This window comes from Nannospalax galili, unplaced genomic scaffold (assembly GCF_000622305.1).
Source record: "Nannospalax galili isolate Female #2095 unplaced genomic scaffold, S.galili_v1.0 scaffold285, whole genome shotgun sequence".
Classification (NCBI taxonomy): domain Eukaryota; kingdom Metazoa; phylum Chordata; class Mammalia; order Rodentia; family Spalacidae; genus Nannospalax; species Nannospalax galili.
In genome coordinates, this window is record NW_008355157.1 from 2,198,740 (window position 1) to 2,217,435 (window position 18,696).

Consider the following 18,696-nt stretch of genomic DNA (forward strand, 5'->3'; position numbering starts at 1 on the left):
AATTTCCCAGATGGCATCTTCCCATAGCCTCCCTCCCCCCACTAGAGCCCTTATACTCTGATATCCCTGCTACTGTCTTCTGTGTTGTCGGCACCCCCAGCCATTCCCCACTACTTGTCCATCTGGTGAATCTAGTCAGCCTATCTAGAGGTCTTTGTTTTAGGAGGGTCAGCTGTTTCTCATCTAGCAGAAATCAGTTGTCAATGTTCCTTTAGATAAGATTGGGGTCTGCTGTTCATTTTCCCAGTTCTGTGCTGGGTTACTATCTGGGAATCCCTTTGGCCACCCTGGCCAACAACTCAAAAGAAGGTATCTCCTATCTGGCATTGTTGCTTGTTATGTAGCCTTTAGCTATACATATGGACTCTTAAAAAATTATATTGACTCTACTAGAATATTCATTGCTCTTGAGACCCACCAATTCTGTTTCCTTTCTAGTCTCAAAAAAAAAAAATCTGTCTTCAGTTGGTCTGCCTTTTTCCTCCTCCTCCTCCTTCTCCTCTTCTTCTTCTTTTGAAACAGGGAGACCTTGTCTGGCCTGGAACTCACTATGTCGACCAGGCTGGCCTCTACATCGGGCTACTGCCTTCTTTTTATGCCCTATCATAAGCATCTTAAGGAATTCAGAGATTGGAAGAACAAAAGCCAGCAAAAAGTGGTCAAACACCAGCTGTTTACAAACCAGAAACATAGACTTCTTTCAGGGTAAAACAGCATGAAGACTTGGCATTCTGCTTAGATCTGGGGAGGAAAAAGGTCAATGAGCATAAACATTAATTAATGCCTTAAATAATAACTTTTCTTACAGTCATATTTGATAGTGATTCAGTGTTGGATACTCATAGGGGCAGAAGAAGGAAGTAGACAGATGTAAGATGGAAAATAATTCTGGTATTCTGAAGACATCAGAGTTTTCAGCTCTTTCTTTAGAAAGGCAGAACTACTCCTTCTTCCCTCAAGTCATACTCTAGAACATTCTTTTCAGAGGGTGGAAGGTAATTTTACTGGCTGATGGAGACCTAAGTTTTGAATATCAAAGAGCACAGGATTAGTTACTGAAAACATAGCTAGAGCCAATGTCAATAAAGAATGGAATGATTCCAGTTATAGAGGCTTTCTATGTTCAGAAGAACTTCTGCAACTCCTGAAATTTCAGCCTTTATTGAACCTCTATGCCAGAATACTTCCTGGCTAGTTGCAGAGTATTGATATTACTTTTGAAAGGGCATGCAGATTTGATGATGTCTCTATTTCTTCCAGTCTGCAGATCATGAGGCAGATCATGGCAGGGAAGGGATGTGATGAATCTTCAGTCATGGAGCTTATTAAGGAAGCAGAGGAGATGAAACAGAACCTGGTAAGATATTGCTGGATTCTACAGAACATAGCCTCATCAACAGGTGCTATCAAATATGGAGGGGAAAACAGGATGCTCATTCTAGTATCTGATGCTCCAACACGTGCATCTCTTTGATATAGGAAATGTAGGGTCCTAAGGGAATCAGGTCCAATGTCAGAAAGATTAAGGACTAGCTAGCAAAATTCTACTTTGTAACTTTAAATTTTTTTCATCTAGGGGTTAATGAATATAAGCATATTAACACTTCTCATTTCTAAAGAATTGGAAATAACTTATCAAATTAAAAGAAAAAAGTTTGAGTCTTAGAAGATCTGTTTTAAGTCAATAATGTAAATGACCTTAAAATTTAGAAATTATTTAAGCCCTCAAGAAAATGTCTTATGAGAACATCTTAAGTATTAAGAATTTATTTCTATTGATATATTTTACAACCACCATAACCAAAGTTATTGCTTGAAATAAGTTTTTTAAACCATCATGATCATCAAACTCACCTTTTATGCTCCTGTATTTTGAGCGAGGTCCATTTACTGTCACCTTTTGTGGTTCACTGTTTCCCTTGACTCCTTTCTGCCATTAAACAGTTATTTTTCCAACCTTATTTTAAAAGTTGGACAAACATATATCTCTGTTTGTTTGGTTCTTCTTCTCACAGGAAAAGAAAAACAAGATGCTTCAGAAGGAAATGGAGATGCTATGGAAGAAGGTAAGCAGCTATGGATCTCTTCAAAGTATTATCCTGTAGATAATAATACAAAGAATATTCCATTCTTCTGGCCCTTCATTCTGTTTTTCATGCCTCTTTTTCCACCCATGCCCCATTTCAGTCTATTCTTTGCACAGTGAGCAAAATTATCTTTTAAAAGCAATCTGGGCTTGTTGGTGCATGCCTTTAATCCCAGCACTTGGGAGGCAGAGGCAGGAGGATCTCTGGGAGATCAAGTCCAGCTTGGTCTGCTGTCCTAGTTTGTCTCTCCATTGCTGTGACAAAACACTCTGACCACAACCAACTTGGGGAGGAAAGGGCTTATTTTATCTTACATCTCCCGGGTCACAGTTCATCAGGGAGCCCAAGGTAGGAACTCAGGGCAGGAACCTGGAGGCAGGAGCTGAAGCACAGGCCATGGAGGAATGCTGCTTATTGGCTTGTTTCCCTGGCCACTGCTCAGCCTGCTTTCTTATGCAGCACAGGCCCACCTGCCCAGGAGTGGCATACCCACAGTGGGCTGGGCCCACCCACATCACTCATCAAGAAGATGCCCCTCAGACATGGCCACAGGCCAGTCCAATAGAGACAATTCCCCGATTGAGGCTCCCTCTACCCAGGTGTGTCGCGTTGACACTTAAGCTATCCAGCACATCTACATAGTAAGTTCCAGACCAGCTGGGGCTACAGTAAGACGCTGTCTCAAAAAGAAAAATAAGAGAAACATAAGTTGAATGAACAAATAAATGAATACCCAGTTTTGACATTCTTGTGATTCTACATCCATCCTTGCATTGTAAGACTATGGAACTAGAAGAGTAGATTGTGTCTTGTGATACAGACATGTATGTGTGAAATCTCTGCTTCTTCTTTTTTTTAATGTGTGTGTGTGTGTATATTTGAGACACTCATGTGCCACAGTGAACATGTGGGGATCAGAGGACAAATTTGCGGAGTTGACTCTCTCCTTTCATCCTTACACAGGTTCCAGAGATCCAACTCAAGTAACCAGGTTTACCTAACAAGCACCTTTACCACTGAGCCATCTCACAGACCCTGCTTTTTTCTTTTTGTCTCACTTTGCCACAGATAAGCAGGGTGCCTCTGAGCCCTGCATTTTGTGCTGAGATCTCCTTGTTTTAGCAGAAACTACAAATTAGTTCTAGGAACTGTGAGTTTTAATCCCCAAATTCTTGAGTCCTTGAAAGGAAATGTGGCCATAAAAAATTCCCAAAAGTTGTCTTCTGACTGCCACATAGTTCTCCTCACACATAAACAATAATCCATACAAGTTTTATTTAAATGAAGCTTCTCCAGAGCTTCCACAAGTTTTCTATAGGGATGTCCATGTAATAGACTTTTCCTACTCAACCTTCATATTAGGAGAAGTGGAGAAGGGCAATATGCCTAGTGCCTAAGAACATAAGCTTCAGAGTCCGAAAGATCTAGTTTTAGCTCCAACTTCATGTTTTCTAGTTTGTGACCATAAACAAATGACTTCTCTCTAAGTCTCAATCTGATCATCTATAAAATGGAAACAAAAACAGTCCTCAAAGAGCTGTGAGGAGTAAATAAGGATTGTAATGTAGTAGAGTAAGTAATGAAGTGAGAAGCTTAGCTCAGTCAGTGGTAGATGGTGTGAGCTCAATTAATAGTTTTTATTATTATGAGGAACATTCAAGAAACCATTTTGAATTCCCTGCAGTAGGTATTATGGTTTCCATTTTGAGCCCTGAGAAGATGCTGACTGACAGGAACCAAAAGCCTTGACTCGAACTGGTTTTCCATTTCTCTCACTAATTACTACTAATTTAACACTGTCAAAATGTCTCTCCATAGACATTTGAGTCAGAAGAGCTCCATGATCAACAGAAAGCACCACCAACAAAACCAAAGGCAGTCATGCAGGATGGAAAAGTAAGTGGGCTAGAACTTCATAGGCATTGATGCCATACAACTGGAAACATCTTTTTAATAACCAGGACTAATTGGGGGCTCTGGGATTTTAGGATAGATTGGATTTCTGGTCTGCTAAGATATTTCATTTCTCCCCCCCTTGGAATCTTCTATTCTGTTAGCCCTTGCCTTTCATCCCAGGCTCCCAAACCCCCCTTATCATTTGGTAAGACCAACAATGAACTGGAGATGTGAGATGTAGAGAAGTGGTAGAGATAAGAAAGGTAGCATAGTCATTCAGAACAGTAGTGACTTTCAGAGCTGATAAATTAATCAGAAATCTGCTTAAGTTATGGTGTGTTCCTGAACCAATGCTAATTTTCTAAGCAAGATGCTATCCTTGGGACATTTGAGTGGTTAGAATGGTATCACAAGTTTCTGGAAATCATGTTACCTAGAATAAAGAGAGAAAATCCATACCAACGAGGACAATTCCACATACATAAAGTACTTGTTAATTTATCCTGAAAATTTGTTTAGAGGTATTATATTTATACCTCATCTTCCCATAACAAATCATTCACAGAAAATGAGCTATTTATCTCTTAGCTTTTAGAGAGTGGATTATATAGGGAGATCAATTAAGAAGGCTGAACTGAAAATCAATCTAATAGTGAATCTACGGTACTGTAATTTTTCTATAAGATTGTTTCAGGATATTGAGAAAATTTTTTAATCTCAATTTACTTTGTCACCCAGAAGATCTTTCTTCTACCAGGAAAAGCAACAGAGGAAAGTGGAATAGATGAAGTATCAGGAACAAGCCAACATCCTTCAGGTACTAAGGTTTTTCTAAAGCTAGACATGGGACACATCCATTCATACAATGCAAAAAGCCTTTAGCTTCATATTGCTAAGACCAATTATCTTCTCATCCTCAGTTTCCTGTTAAAAGAACTGAATCGGGAAGACAGCTGAAATGACTTATCTTGAATAACTTGAAAATAAATGTGAAATAAATTTGAAATAAACATTTCCTTCTATGCTTTTGATTTGTACTATTTGAAATTGGGGGAAAATAACAAATACTATCTTCCTAACTCTAAAAGACTGAACAGGAAGATTTTTAAAAATTTTCTGGGTAAAGGAACCAAAATTTAGAGATTTAACAAAGTCAACATTATGAGTGGTTTTGGAAAATGTGGCTTTTTTTAAGAATGACTTTCATGGCAAAGTAATTGAGTTGAGAATTGAAGCCTTGAAGAACTATCAGAATTCCAATGACCTGAAATTATCACTGTACCTATAGCAGAATTTTGAGCCAAAGCAAACAGTTTTGAATCTTCCGAGGTCTCAAGGTAGGTACAGTATTACAGGTACAAAATATGAAGTTTTGTTCTGAACACTGAAGTTCCCATTACTTGAAAGTGAGCATTACAGTGCCTGGCACACAGTAAGTTAAATGTCTGTGGTTTCATAACAAATTTTCTTGCTATCATCATTAGTAGTATTCAGAAGCTTTTATAGTAAGGTTAGAATTGTCTGTGTAACAAAATAAGTTTTCCTTTGTAAATATTAAGTAATATATCAGGTACTTGTTGTACGTGGATAACATAGTTCCAACTAAAAAAAAAAAGTTTCTTTTCCACCTTTACCTTGTCCTAAGAACTGGAGTTGGTCTCATAAGTCTCATAGCCGAAGGCCTAGGAGATGGTCAACTGACAAGGGCCTTGAGTTTCACTAATTCAGATATAGCTCTGGGAATGTCAGGGATTTCCCTAGAAGACTTTATGGTAGCATCGTAGGAAGTCATATAGTCTTTCGTAAAAAGTAGAATAAACTAAAGGCCGTGAGGGGCAAGAAAAGGAATTTTATATTTTCAGCATCTATGAATCTGAAGTCTTCATTTTTAAAAAAGAACATGTAGTAAGTCACACTCAAAGAATGACAGTGTTCTATCAGTACCAGTATATATGTTTCTAATTTCTGTTTTATTCTACAAAGGGTTTGAATGTCTTATGAAAGTCATACACAATACATAGGATTAAATAAATAGATAAGCAAGTCAAAGGAAAATAAGTTGAATTTAGGTCAATACATGATAATTATAGAAGTGTTATTTGGTTAGTGGAGGTAGGCTATAAATTTGGTTCTGAATTCCCCAGCAAAAGCAAACATGAATTTGCTGTGTTCATGAAGTACAAGAAACCAGTTGTTCAGGATAAATACAGCTTTTCATGGAACTGAGACCAGAGAGTAATTTCTCCTCCAGGTCTTCATAAAGGAGACGGAACCCTATGTATGGAATGATGGTAGTCAATGTCCTCAACAGCATTTCTAAAGTGAATTCAGAGTCTAAATTTTCTAGACTCTTTCTGTCTGTTCCTTGGCACAATATGCTAACAAATCATTTTATGGAAATTTTTAAGTATGATAAGGAGCAACTCAGCATGATTTGATCTGGGTTCATAGCAATCTAAATCCACAGGTAACATTTAGAAAATCTAGAACATTCATGGATGAACTTCATATTCCTAGGCAGAGTTTCATACATTTTTTTCTTTCAATTTCTATTTTGATAAGATTTGGACAAGAAATTGGAAAGAATCTGGAAGCAGTAAGTCATTAAGATACACATTTAAAAGACAAAAAAGAGGTAGTTCGAGGAGGACAGATGGAGCCCTGTTTTTACTTCATTCAAAATTACCCAATTGCCATCTCAAGGGATTCATACAGTAAAGAACCAGGTCTTTAAACTCCAGATTTATATCAATTCCTGATTGGTAACTCCATTCAATTGACTGTCTCACAGATTCTTCCCCCCTCTCACTACAGAACATTGAACCAGTCTGAACTGGGGCAGCCCACAGATCCATTCTTTTCTCTCCCTTCTCTTCTCTTATGCTTCTGGAGAATGAGGTAATGGGTTCCTGTAGTGCTCTATCACCACATATTAACATAGCCAGGGCATGAATGACCACTGGTCCCATGTTCTATTGATTGTGTTTTTGCTAGGCACTGATTGTAGGCCAGCTGCATTTTCTAACAAACATATTCAAAATCTTTGAGTTTGTTTGAGCCCAAATGGATCTGAAATCTAACAATCCTAGATTTGGGATATGTTGACTTATAAGTTGTAATGTTTTGTTATTGATAAAAAACAAAAATGCTAGTTATCATGGAAGAGTTGTCAAGGTACATGAATTAAGAGATTATCAACAGCAGGGAAATAGTTTGGTTGTACTCAGTGTGTCTCAACTTCTTAAAAACTACTGCTTACTATTCTTATTCAACTTTTTGCCACTTAGGTTGACTTAATTATCATAAATATATATCTTGAAAAATAACTTTTTCATTTTTACAGGTTCTCTCTTTGTAGCCCAGGCTGGCCTGGTACTCAGACTGGCCTTAAACTTGCAGTGATACTCCTCAGCCTCTTGAATGCCAATATGCAGGAGTGGTGCCCAGCCATAAGATTTATATTACTTAATGAAAAACCAATATATAGTTCTTCACAAGTAAATTTAATAGTAAGGATACAAAAAAATGAATGTTCTAACAAGATGTTCAAGCCTGAGGCTGTTTTACCATTATCGGAAAATTAGATTAACAAGACAGAGGTTTTTTTTGTTTTTGTTTTTTTTAAGAAAACCAGCACCAACTTTGAACTTTCTCCTTGATGCTATCAAGTTTCAAAGCACTGAAGAGGGAATAATTGAGCCTGGTGTCATAATACTTGCTTGTAATCCCAGGGTTTAGGAGGTGGAGGTCAAAGGACCAGAAGTTCAAGGCCAGCCTGGGCTATGTGAGAGTCTGCCTCAAAAAAATAAATTCATTTATTTCAGTTCTTTTCTTTAATATTTAAAACCACAACATATTACAGAGAACATTTAAGACTCTCACTTGTATAACTCTTACAATGACTCTTTAAGATGTGAATTATGGAACAAGGCATAGAGAAGCTAGGTTTCTGAGTCCATGGTTAAAACTTGGGTCCTAGACTATACAATAAAACAGCAATGTTAAAGTGTGATTATTCGTGCCTCTTTCAGTCCTAAAAATTTTGATGGGAATCCAAACTTACCAACTACTGAAAACATCATCTTCCCAAAGAAGCATCATATTCCTTAAGGCTAATTTGTTCTGTAGTAAAGAAATGTTTACAAATGGGTTGAGAGGTCTGTAATTCTGCATTTAATCCAGTAGGTGGCACCAACCACATCCAAGCCAAGTCCAGAACAAATAGTGGTAATTCAGAAACTATGTGAAATGCTGTAGAAAAGACTGGCTTTCTATTACCCTTAGGACAAAATGTGCCACATTTATATACCAAATGAAAAACAAAGAAAACAACCTATTGATGTTTTGTGTCATGCTCTGTGGCACCAAGATGTATTACTGGCAGCCTTGATTAAACTACGTTAAACTCAGTATTCTGCTCTATAACCCTTTCCTATTATTCTACTCCCTGAATTATAGTTCTCTCCCTTTAAAAAAAATCCACTATCCACTTCCCCCACAGTTCCTGTCTAATGTTTTTTCTTTCTACTACAAGTAAATCAGGCACTTAGGACAATGAAGTAAAAACGGTTTGGGCAATTACACAGGGACTGTTGGAAGTTTAAGTACTAATAGCTCTCTTGGATGGCATGCCCTTTCCTCTAGTTTCAGGAGAATCCAATTTCATGAACTCGTCTTAGAAAGTGGAATGTCATTTTGGACACACCTCCAAGGCAAATCAGGGTACAGCTGCTTCCAGGTAGAGGAAAGTTTTTACTGATTTTGGCCAAGAATCCCTCCTCCTCTGTCCAGCATGCTGGTTTGCTGAGGTGCAGTGGTGTCATCTATTCGGTTGGCAAATATCACTGACTTCGTGGCAGCTTAAACAATCTCTACTTCTGAATTCCCTGAGGCCTAGGTATAGCATTGCCACTGTCAGTCTTGCATGTTGAACATACCACATCACCTAATCTTCTGAAAGAGAACCTTTTTCTGTTGTTCACTCTTGAGGACAAGTCTTTCCTTTGGGTTTTTTCCCCAGACATAGATCACATTTGAAGGGGTTTGCTTCCCCAACCAGTATAAAATTATAATTTGACTCGAGGTTTGTGGCACCCTTTGGTAGTCACCCATCAGCATGCATAGGCACTAGGCCATCTCTAAATTCAGGTGAATTTCCCATCATACCTGCTGGTGCTTAAAGAATTAAGGATTTTCCAGCTGTGGTGGTACATGTCTTTAATCCCAGCACTTGGGAAGCAGAGGCAGGCTGATCTCTGTGAGTTCGAGGTCAGTCTGGTCTACCTAGGGAGTTCCAGGCCAGCTGGGGCTACAGGAAGACCCTGTCTCAAAAATATCAAAAAAAAAATTGTCTTTAGTGATAACTGTGATAAGCCACTGGATTTCATCAGCCTTGCTTTTTCCCTCTCACATCCCCTGAGTCTTAGCATGTCCTTGAGTTCTTTGAGAATAGATGGTTCACCTTTGAGAAAAATTTGAAGGTTGGATATAGACATTGTGCTATACTTGTCAATTATATGAAAGCCCAGTGAGGTGGGAAATACTCTTGAGAATTCATTTATTCAACAGTCCTCTGTTCTGAAAGCAAGCCATTCCTTAAACCTTTAACCTTTACTTCATTTCAATATTTCTCGTCCTAACAGCTAAAAATTTGAAAGGCATGGGCAGAAACCAGCTACTTCAAATCTTGAGCTTTGATTTTAAGAAAAAGAAAAATGTGTGGGGGGGGTGTAGTTCTCAAGTACAAGCTTTTTTATAAGCTTTGGGGCAACGTGAACCTTTTAAACACTAAAATTACATTTACAGTATTAACAGGTAATGAAACTAATTTCTAATTTCTTTTGTTTTCCATAAAACCTCACAAAAGCCGGGCATACTGGTGCACACGTTTAATCTTAGCACTCTGGAGGCAGAGGCAGGAGGATCTCTTCTGACTTTAATGCTAGCCAGGGCTACACAGTAAGACCCTGTCTAAAAAGACAAAACAAAACCTCACAGAAGTTCAGGCAGGAGGAATAAAGTCTTTATTTTTTTTCTAAACATCAGTTTAGAAAAGTTTTAAGAGTAAACTGTGCCCTTATTAAGGCTTCTTATTAATAAGTGAATAATTTTTCATATCAGAGTCTCAAATTTTGCATGAAAAATACTTATATTAAAATTATTGGTGTGTACTGAAATTGAAATGTAACTTAACCTACCTAGGCTCACAATAAGGCCTATGCAACACCCTACAATCCTCCCTTTCTTGCCTCCTCAGTTCAGTCTGTTCCTTTCATTCTCCCTGCCTCTTTCTCTTTCCCAACCCCTGCCTTTATTTTTTGTTTATTCTTTACTACCCACAACTGATTATTTTGTGGAATAGACATCTGGGTGATCTCATAGTATATGTACATGGACATGTTTTACCATCCTATCTTTTGTAGACTCTCTAAGTTTTTAAATGTATGTAATCCTCAAATGATGTTTTTTTTGCACATGGAACATGAGCTTCCAAACAGAAAAAAGGCCTACCACTCTAACTTTAAAATATTATTTATTTTCTAGAACAACAATTACAAATTCATATCAATGGTAATATCAGTCCTATAGCAACATAATCAAACAGCGCCATGGTGAACATTAATAGCTCTCATTTTCCAAATGTTTTCCATCAGGTAAAATAGGCACTACAGTTATGGGGAGATCAACCAACAGAAATGAACCCAATATGGTAAGAATACTTTGCTTTTAAAAAATCTTCAATTTTAAAAGGCTTGGATAGTGGGAATCGATTTTTGCAGTGCATTTGTTTGTTTGTTTTTATGCATTTATTGATTTACTTTCACAGTGCTGAGGATCCAACTCACAGCCTTGTGCTTTGCAGCCAAGAGCTCATCCATGAGTTGTACCCGCAGTCCTACAATGCATTTGTTAACATGCATTCTAATTTATTATTTTTTAGGGAATCTGCAAAATGCTCAGTGTTTTAACTTCTCTCCTCTTTGTTCTTGCTCTTCTTTTTTAAAGAGAACACCAGAATCAAAGACCTACACAGAACAACAAGGAGCTAGAGAAAGTCAGTCTGATGATATAGGAGAGAGGCTCTTTTTTCTGAGGTCACTGTCAGATGAAGCTCTGAAGGATCAGAGGTTTTTGCTCCATTTGCTTTGGGCAGATTTAAAGACTAGGTACAGCCATTTGTGTTAATTAAAATCTCTCAAACCTTTTGTTTTAGTTCTATTTTCCGCTCTGCCACCAATCTGGGGAGAAAAAGGTCGTATGTTTGGCCTTAAGCATGTCAGGAATCTAGCCATTTAGGGATTGTAAATAGCCTCTGATTATGCTGACCGCTTTGGGATTTGAATGACTGGATTCAAATCACATAGCTCATAGTTAAATTCATAGGAAGACATTCTCTACCTCTGAAGTATTTATTTCTGAGCAGATCGTCGTTGGCAAATCAGTACTAGATACAAACTACCACAACTATATTCCTGAGAAAGCCCCTACTGGCACACATCCAATTGCCCTGCTTGTTCTGTTTCCTTGTTATCTATTTCTTGAATATCTTTCACTCTCTCAGTATTACTGCTTTAGTTCAGGCCTCCTTTCCTGCCTGAGTTCTCACAGACTATTAATTGGCTTCCCTGCTTCTAGGCTCTCTAATCCATCTTTCACGGTACCACTAAAACTATTTTTTTTTTCTAAAAGAGAAATGAGATCTTGTCACTCCCCTACTTGTATTATGAAGTCCAGATTCTTTCACAGACCATAGTTGATCTGCCTCCTTGCCTACTTCCTCAGTCTCATCTTTCACTGTCTCCCTCTCCCTCACAATCTTATTCTGAGTTCTATAGAACTATTTACAGTTCCCATGAGTTCTATGCACAAAAGTGAAAGATTCTTTTCTCTTTGTCTGCTTGACCATTGCCCATTTTTCTTTTTTCATTCCCGTGTGTGAGTGAGAGTGTGGGTATATGCGTGCCATGGTGCATGTATGGAGGGAAGAGGTCAACTTCCTATTCTTGCTGTCCACCTTGATTCAGATAGAATTTCTGTTTGTTGCTGCATACATCAGTCTAGCTGGCCCTAGAGCTTCTGAGTGATTCCCTGCCCTCTGCCTCTCATCTCTGTAAGGAGTGTTTGGATTACAGATACATACTACCACATCCAGCTTTACATGGGTTCTGGGAATCCACCTCAGGTCCTCACACTTACAAGGCAAACACTTTATCTACTGAGACATCTCTCCAGTTCCATTTTTTCTTAAGAAATGTTTCTTGTCTGACTTAGCCTGCTTTCTATGGCTGTGACAAAAATATTAACCAAAACCAACTTGGGGAGGAAAAGGTTTGTTTGGCTTACACATTCCCCCTCACAGTTGATCACTGAGGGAAGTCGGGGTGGGAACTCAAGTCAGGGCCCTGGAGGCAGGAGCTGAAGCAGAGGCCGTGTAGGAATATTGCTTACAGCCTTGCTCCTCTGGCCTGTGCTCAGCCTTTCTTAAACAACACAGGACCACCTGCCTGGGAGGTAGCACCCATAGTGGGCCCTCCCACATCACTCAACAATCAAGAAAATGCCTCAGAGGCATGTCCACAGGCCAATCTGATAAGAGGAAATTCCCTGAGGCTCCTTCTTACCAGGCGTGCCAAGTTGACAACTGAAGCTATCCAGTACAGTGCCCTTATTCTAGCCCAGTCAGTCCTTTTTGTGTATTAAGATCTCTTTGCAGACTTTGAAAAATTATACACCACTGAGTCACTCCTCAAGTGATTGAAATCATGATCTTTGAAGGATAAGGCAAAAACATCTGCAATTTTTAAAAAGATCCCCAAGAAGTTCTAATATGCATTCACGTTTGAGAATGATTGTTCACAGCAATTCTTTCTTTCTTAACACTTAATGAACTATACTGAAATTATTGATTTACTCAGTTACCTCTTTCACCAGATGGTGAACTCTTTGAGGCACTGATCTAGGTCTTGTTCATCTTAACCAGCTAACACAGTGCTCAGGATTTAACAGAGGCTCCATAAATGACATTGCACAGGATACAGATAGTTAACTACCCAGTCCCAGATCTCTTACTACCCTGTCTCATTTTAAGACCATGGATTACATTGTAATTTCTGATACCTTCATATCTTTTCTGATATTGTAAGTTGTCATGAATTTCCTATCTCATATCAACACGGGAGAGTTCATTTTTCAGAAAACACTTCATAACCCATGTGAATTTGTTATGATTTAAATATGAAATGGCCCCCCAAAGTTCAGGTGTCAAATGCTTGGTCCATGGCTGCTAGTGCTATTTTGAGGATTGTGGAAACTTTAGGGGATAGGGGCCTTCCTATAAGAAGTAGGTCCTAGTAGGATGTGTATCTTTGAAGGTTGTGCCTAATCCCTGTCCCTTCTTCATTGTTTTCTGTCTGCCATAGACACAAACCTTCTACTACATATGTCTTCTGTCATAATGTTTTTCCCAAATGCTTGGGGCCAATTGACCATGGATTTAACACCCTGAAACAGTGAACCAAAAATCAGTTTTTTTCTACTTTAAGCTGTCCTTTCAGGTATTTTGGTAACTACAAAAAGGTAACTAATACAAAATATCTTATACTTTTCTGATAATGATCAAACTAAACCAATCAACTAATAATGTTTTTCTCCTTAGGTAAATTCAAATCTTTAAACATGTACTTTAAAGATAAAAACATTTAAAAACATTATATATTATTTTCACAAAGTAATGCGTTTCATTATAACATCTTCCTGTATATATAAAATCTACTATTCATCCCTTTAACATAAAAAATTGTCTTTTTGAGTCTGGGTTATTTTGCTTAATAATGATGATCTCTTGTTCCATCCATTTTCCTGCATAATACTCCATTTTATATATATCCACACTTTATTTATCCATTCATCCACTGATGCACACTTAGGCTGATTCTATATTTTGGCTAGTGTAAGTAGTGTTGTAATAAACATGGATGTGTAGTTATCTCTTGTATACTGATTCTGAGTCCTTTGCATATACCCAGGAGTGGTATAGCAGGATGTTATAGCAGTTCAATTGTTAGTTAAATTTTTTTATTATTTTGTGTGTATATGCATAATGGAGAGGGAGAGGGAGAGATGTGCCATGGCACATGTGTGGAGGTCAGAGGACAACTGTGGAGTCATGTTCTCTCCTTCCACCTTTATGTGGGTTCCAGGGATAGCACTCCAGTTGCCAGGCTTGCCTAGCAAGTGCCTTTACTTGCTAAGTCATCTTGCCTGCCTTTATTTTTAGCTTTTTCAGGAAACTCCACATTTTTGAACTAATTTACTTCTCTACCAACAGTGTACAATGATTCCTCATCCCCCTGCATTCTCAGCAGCATTTGCTATTGTTTGTTTTCTTGATGATAGTCATTCTGACTGGGGCAAGACAGAATCTCAGTGCACTGTCATTCTGCATTTCCTTTAATGTTAAGGACTGGGTATTTTTTCATGTACTTATTGGCTATTTGTACTTCTTTTGAGAGCCATCTTTTCAATTCATTAACTTATTACTGAACATATTATTTATGTTTTGAGTTCTTTATATATTCTGGATATTGTTATCAAATACCATTAAAATTCCAGTGAAATTCTTCACAGAACTAGAAAAAAAAAAGATAAAATTCAAGTAGAAGCACAAAAACTCTGAAAAGTCAAAGTAATTCTGAGTGAAAGAGCATGCTGGAAGGATCACAATGCCTGATTTGGGAAGCCACAGTAACAAAACCAATATTGTACCAGCACAGAAGCAGTCACGTAGCCAATAGAACAGATCAGAGGACTCAGAAATAAACCCAGATGACTACAGCCATCTGTTTCATGATGAAGGTACCAAAAGACACCTCTTCCACAAATGGCAGAAGGAAAGCTGGATGTCCACAGGAAGAAGAATGAAACTGGGCCCCTGTCTCTAGAGTCCCTGTATAAAATCTATTAAAAATGGATTGGAGACCTTGATGTAAGTGAAAGGTTGAAACTGCTAGAACTAAGCATATAGAAAACACTTCAAGATATATACAGAGGCAATGGTTTTCTGAATAGGAATTTAATAGCTTGGGACATAATAGCAAAAACTGACAAATGAGATTGAAAAAAATTAAAAGGTTTTGTGTAGCAAAGGAAACAATTACCAGAGTAAAGAGATGACCTACAGATGAAAGGTAGATTTTTTTTTAATTGTGTGTGTGTGAGAGAGAGAGAGAGAGACAGAGAGAGAGACAGAGAGAGAGAGAGACAGAGAGAGACAGAGACAGAGAGACAGAGACAGAGAGACAGAGAGAGAGACAGAAACAGAGAGAACAACTTCAGGGAATTGGTTATGGTTCTCTCCTTCCACCATATGAGTCCAGGGCTCAAACTTGGGTTGTCAGGCTTGGTGGCAAGTGCTGCCTGTACTGGCTAAGTCATCTCATTAACCCTTGGTAGGATTTTTAAAAATTTATTTTAATTTAATGTGTATGAGTGTATTGCCCACATGTATGTAAGTGCACTCATGTCATGCAATGCCCTCAGAGGCCAGAGAGGGTGTCAGATTCCCCTGTTAGCTGCCATGTGGGTGTTGGTATTCAAACCCAGGTTCTCTGCAAGATCAGCCAGTGCTCTTAACCGCCAAGCCATCTCTCCAGCCCCCAGATTCTTTTAAACATTCTTTTAAACTAGAAAAGGTTATAAGTGTTCATAGATTGTTAGCATTTTAAGTATAAAGTTCTTTCACTGCACAAAAGATGAAACTGAAGTACAGATACCTTGAAAGAGTTTCCAAAAACCTACAGTTAATCCAAGCCAGAGCTGGTTACCAGAGTCTAGCTATTATTACTGCCAGTTCCTACTCCAGTGTAACTCATATCTTTCCCTCCTGACTATAAAACCAGCAGTCTCTAAAGCCCTAAGATGATTAGTTTCATGTTTTGCCAACAAATTAGCTGAGTATATAATCCACATTCTGTTTTGAGAAAACCACCTCCAAACTTAGTCCTTGAGAGACTTTGACAGACCCAAGATTTTCCAAATCGATTAAATTAGACATAGTAAGGAGAACAAAAGACAAAAATATAAAATCAGACTACTCCTGACCACTTTGAACTTTTCATTTAACCCAAGGGCCTCCTAATTTTTAACATTATAAAAATACCACCCTTTAACGCTGCATAAAAGAACACCCTTTGAATGTTCTTAAAAATATTTTTTTCCCTGGGTGTGGTGGCACATGCCTTTAATCCCAGCACCTGGGGGCCAGAGGCAGGGGGATCTCTGTGAGTTTGAGGCCAGCCTGATCTACATAGCAAGTTCCAGGCCAGCTGGGGCTACAAGCAGACTCTGTCTCAACAAAACAAACAAACAAAAAAAAAAACTTTTTTTTTTTTTTGCTAATACATTGGGTTGAAATTAGTATACAAACCTCTACTTTTTGTTGTTGTTATGAATTAAGGCAGGAAATAAGCTAGTTTACTTGCTAGCAGAGATTTTTAATTTCTTTAGAAATGAGTCGTGTTATGCCCAGCATTGTGATGCACACCTGTAAACCTAGGAGCACCCAGTAGGCAGAAGCAAGGAGGGTCATGAGTTCAAAACTAACCCTGTACTACCTATTGAGACCTTGTCTAAAAAAGCCCCCAAATGATCATGTTATCCTCTAAGTATTGATTATCACTTGGGCTTATCATCTTTTCTTCAAATGTTTCAAAATTTTTAACTTCTTCAAAATGAAATTGAAATATTTTGGCTTTTTATCCTATTTCTCAAAAAAAAAAAACAGTTTCACATTGGTCTCTGACTTTACCTGTGGCAATACAAAGTTGTCTGCTAGACTGACTGGCTATTTTATCAAATGGTGCCAACCCTCTGATGAATCAAGGACATGGTTCTCAGTTTTATGGGTACAAACAAATCTATTTGATCAACTTATCCAAAAAAATCAGAGACTCATTCAAGCTACTAAAACTCAAAAGATAAGCCAAATATCAATTTAAATTACAGGGATTATACACACCTATAACCCTAGTGCTCAGGAGGTGGAGACAGGAGGATCCGAAGTTGAAGGTCATCCTCTTTATTACTACCTAGTGAGTTTGAAGCCAGCTAGGAACCCCCGTCTCAAAAAAAAAAAAAAAAATTATAAGAGAAAGAAAGAAAAGAAAAATAAGCAAACAAAGACAGTAGGCAAAGAGTAATGGCAGGTCTCAGGAGGTGCTACAGCATACATAGACAGCAGGTATCTACTCTGTACTCGCTGAGAGCGCAGAGTATGCTAGGCCCTGTGTCTTGCAGTGGAGAACATGGCACATTGTGAGATGAGGTCTCCCTGTAGCCCCAGCTGGCCTGGAACCTACTATGTAGACCAGGCTGGCCTTGAACTCAAAAAGCTCTGCCTGCCTCTATCTCCTGAGTGTTGGGAGCAAAGGTGTGCGCCACCACACCTAGCTCATTTAAGGTATTCTTACCTCTTACTTAAGTAATGGGGAACTGAATTAGTAAGCAGGAAGTATTTAGGGTTGAAATATCATCATTAGTTTTATTTGTACTCATTATATTCCAATCCAGTTATGTTTCTTTGACAATAAACCCCTGATGTCTTTGAATACATTTAGGAGGTTTTAAAAATGTATTTATTTTTATGTGTGTGAGTGTTTTGCCTACATGTATGTAAGTGCACCTGGGTGTGCAATGCCCATAGAAGCCAGAAGAGGGCATCTGATCCCCTGGAGTTATGGACAGTCGTTAGTTGCCATGTGGAGGCTGGGAACAGAACACAGGTCCTCTGCAAGAGCATCCAGTGCTCTTAACCACTGGACCATCTCTCTAGGCCTCACTGAGAAGATTTTTAATGTCAAGGTCAACTGAGGAAAACTCTTCCATCAAAAATACATTTATGAACTATATCTTTGGGAGATACTATTTGTATGACATTTCATTTATAGTGTCTTAGCTTTCTAGCTTTTCAGAGGATATTTACTAACATTTCATTCCCCAAAGTTGCCTTTTTGCAACAACCACAAGGTGATAAATATGAAACAATGCCAACAACAGCCTGACATTTTCTCTAGTTTATAACTGCAATCATCAGAGGAAGGAGACAGTGTATACAACACTTTAATTTACATTCATATCAAGCATAAAGTTCACTTTTAATATTGCCTGTGTAAATGATATAGACAGTGTCTCATTTGATAGGTAGAGACTTCTGTAATCTGTTGCATCCTAAGCAAATATCTAAGCCTCCTTAGCACCTCAGGAGGAGCCTGCATTGCCTCCAATTCAAAGTCTCTATTGTTTCATATGTTCTACATTTGTTATCAAACATTAGGAAATAAAAAAAGAACGAGGTTCTATGTTGGGAAGGAAGACTTACTCTACAACCAATTAGTTCCACATTGAGATATAATGAGATAACTAAATCCAATTATTACTTGGTTGTCAGTTATTTTGTGACAAAGTGTGGTAGAGCAGAGTAGCGTGCCTCATGATGAACAGGACATATAGAGAATGATCATGCTGGATGGCTTTCTCCTTTTCACCTTTCTGCTCTATCCAGGCCTCATCCTTTTAAGGTGGTGTAGTCCACATTCAGGGCGGGTCTTTTCTCCCATAGTAAATCTTCTCTGGAAGTGTTTGAACTCACTCAAAGGTGTCCGTAACTAATCTCCTAGGTACTTCTCAATACAATCTAGTTCACAATACAATTAACCAT

General features: G+C 38.2%; 1 protein-coding gene across 1 annotated transcript in view; it reads left to right on the forward strand.

The window, feature by feature from the left end:
- The window catches only part of Ccdc196 (coiled-coil domain containing 196), a 34,075-nt gene that overhangs the window by 1,732 nt on the left and 13,647 nt on the right, over positions 1 to 18,696 (forward strand). The window contains 8 exon segments of the mRNA XM_029555579.1: positions 1,261 to 1,357; positions 2,016 to 2,066; positions 3,906 to 3,983; positions 4,164 to 4,228; positions 4,722 to 4,800; positions 5,179 to 5,320; positions 10,637 to 10,692; positions 10,989 to 11,149. Coding sequence (XP_029411439.1) covers positions 1,261 to 1,357; positions 2,016 to 2,066; positions 3,906 to 3,983; positions 4,164 to 4,228; positions 4,722 to 4,800; positions 5,179 to 5,320; positions 10,637 to 10,692; positions 10,989 to 11,149 — 729 coding nt within the window.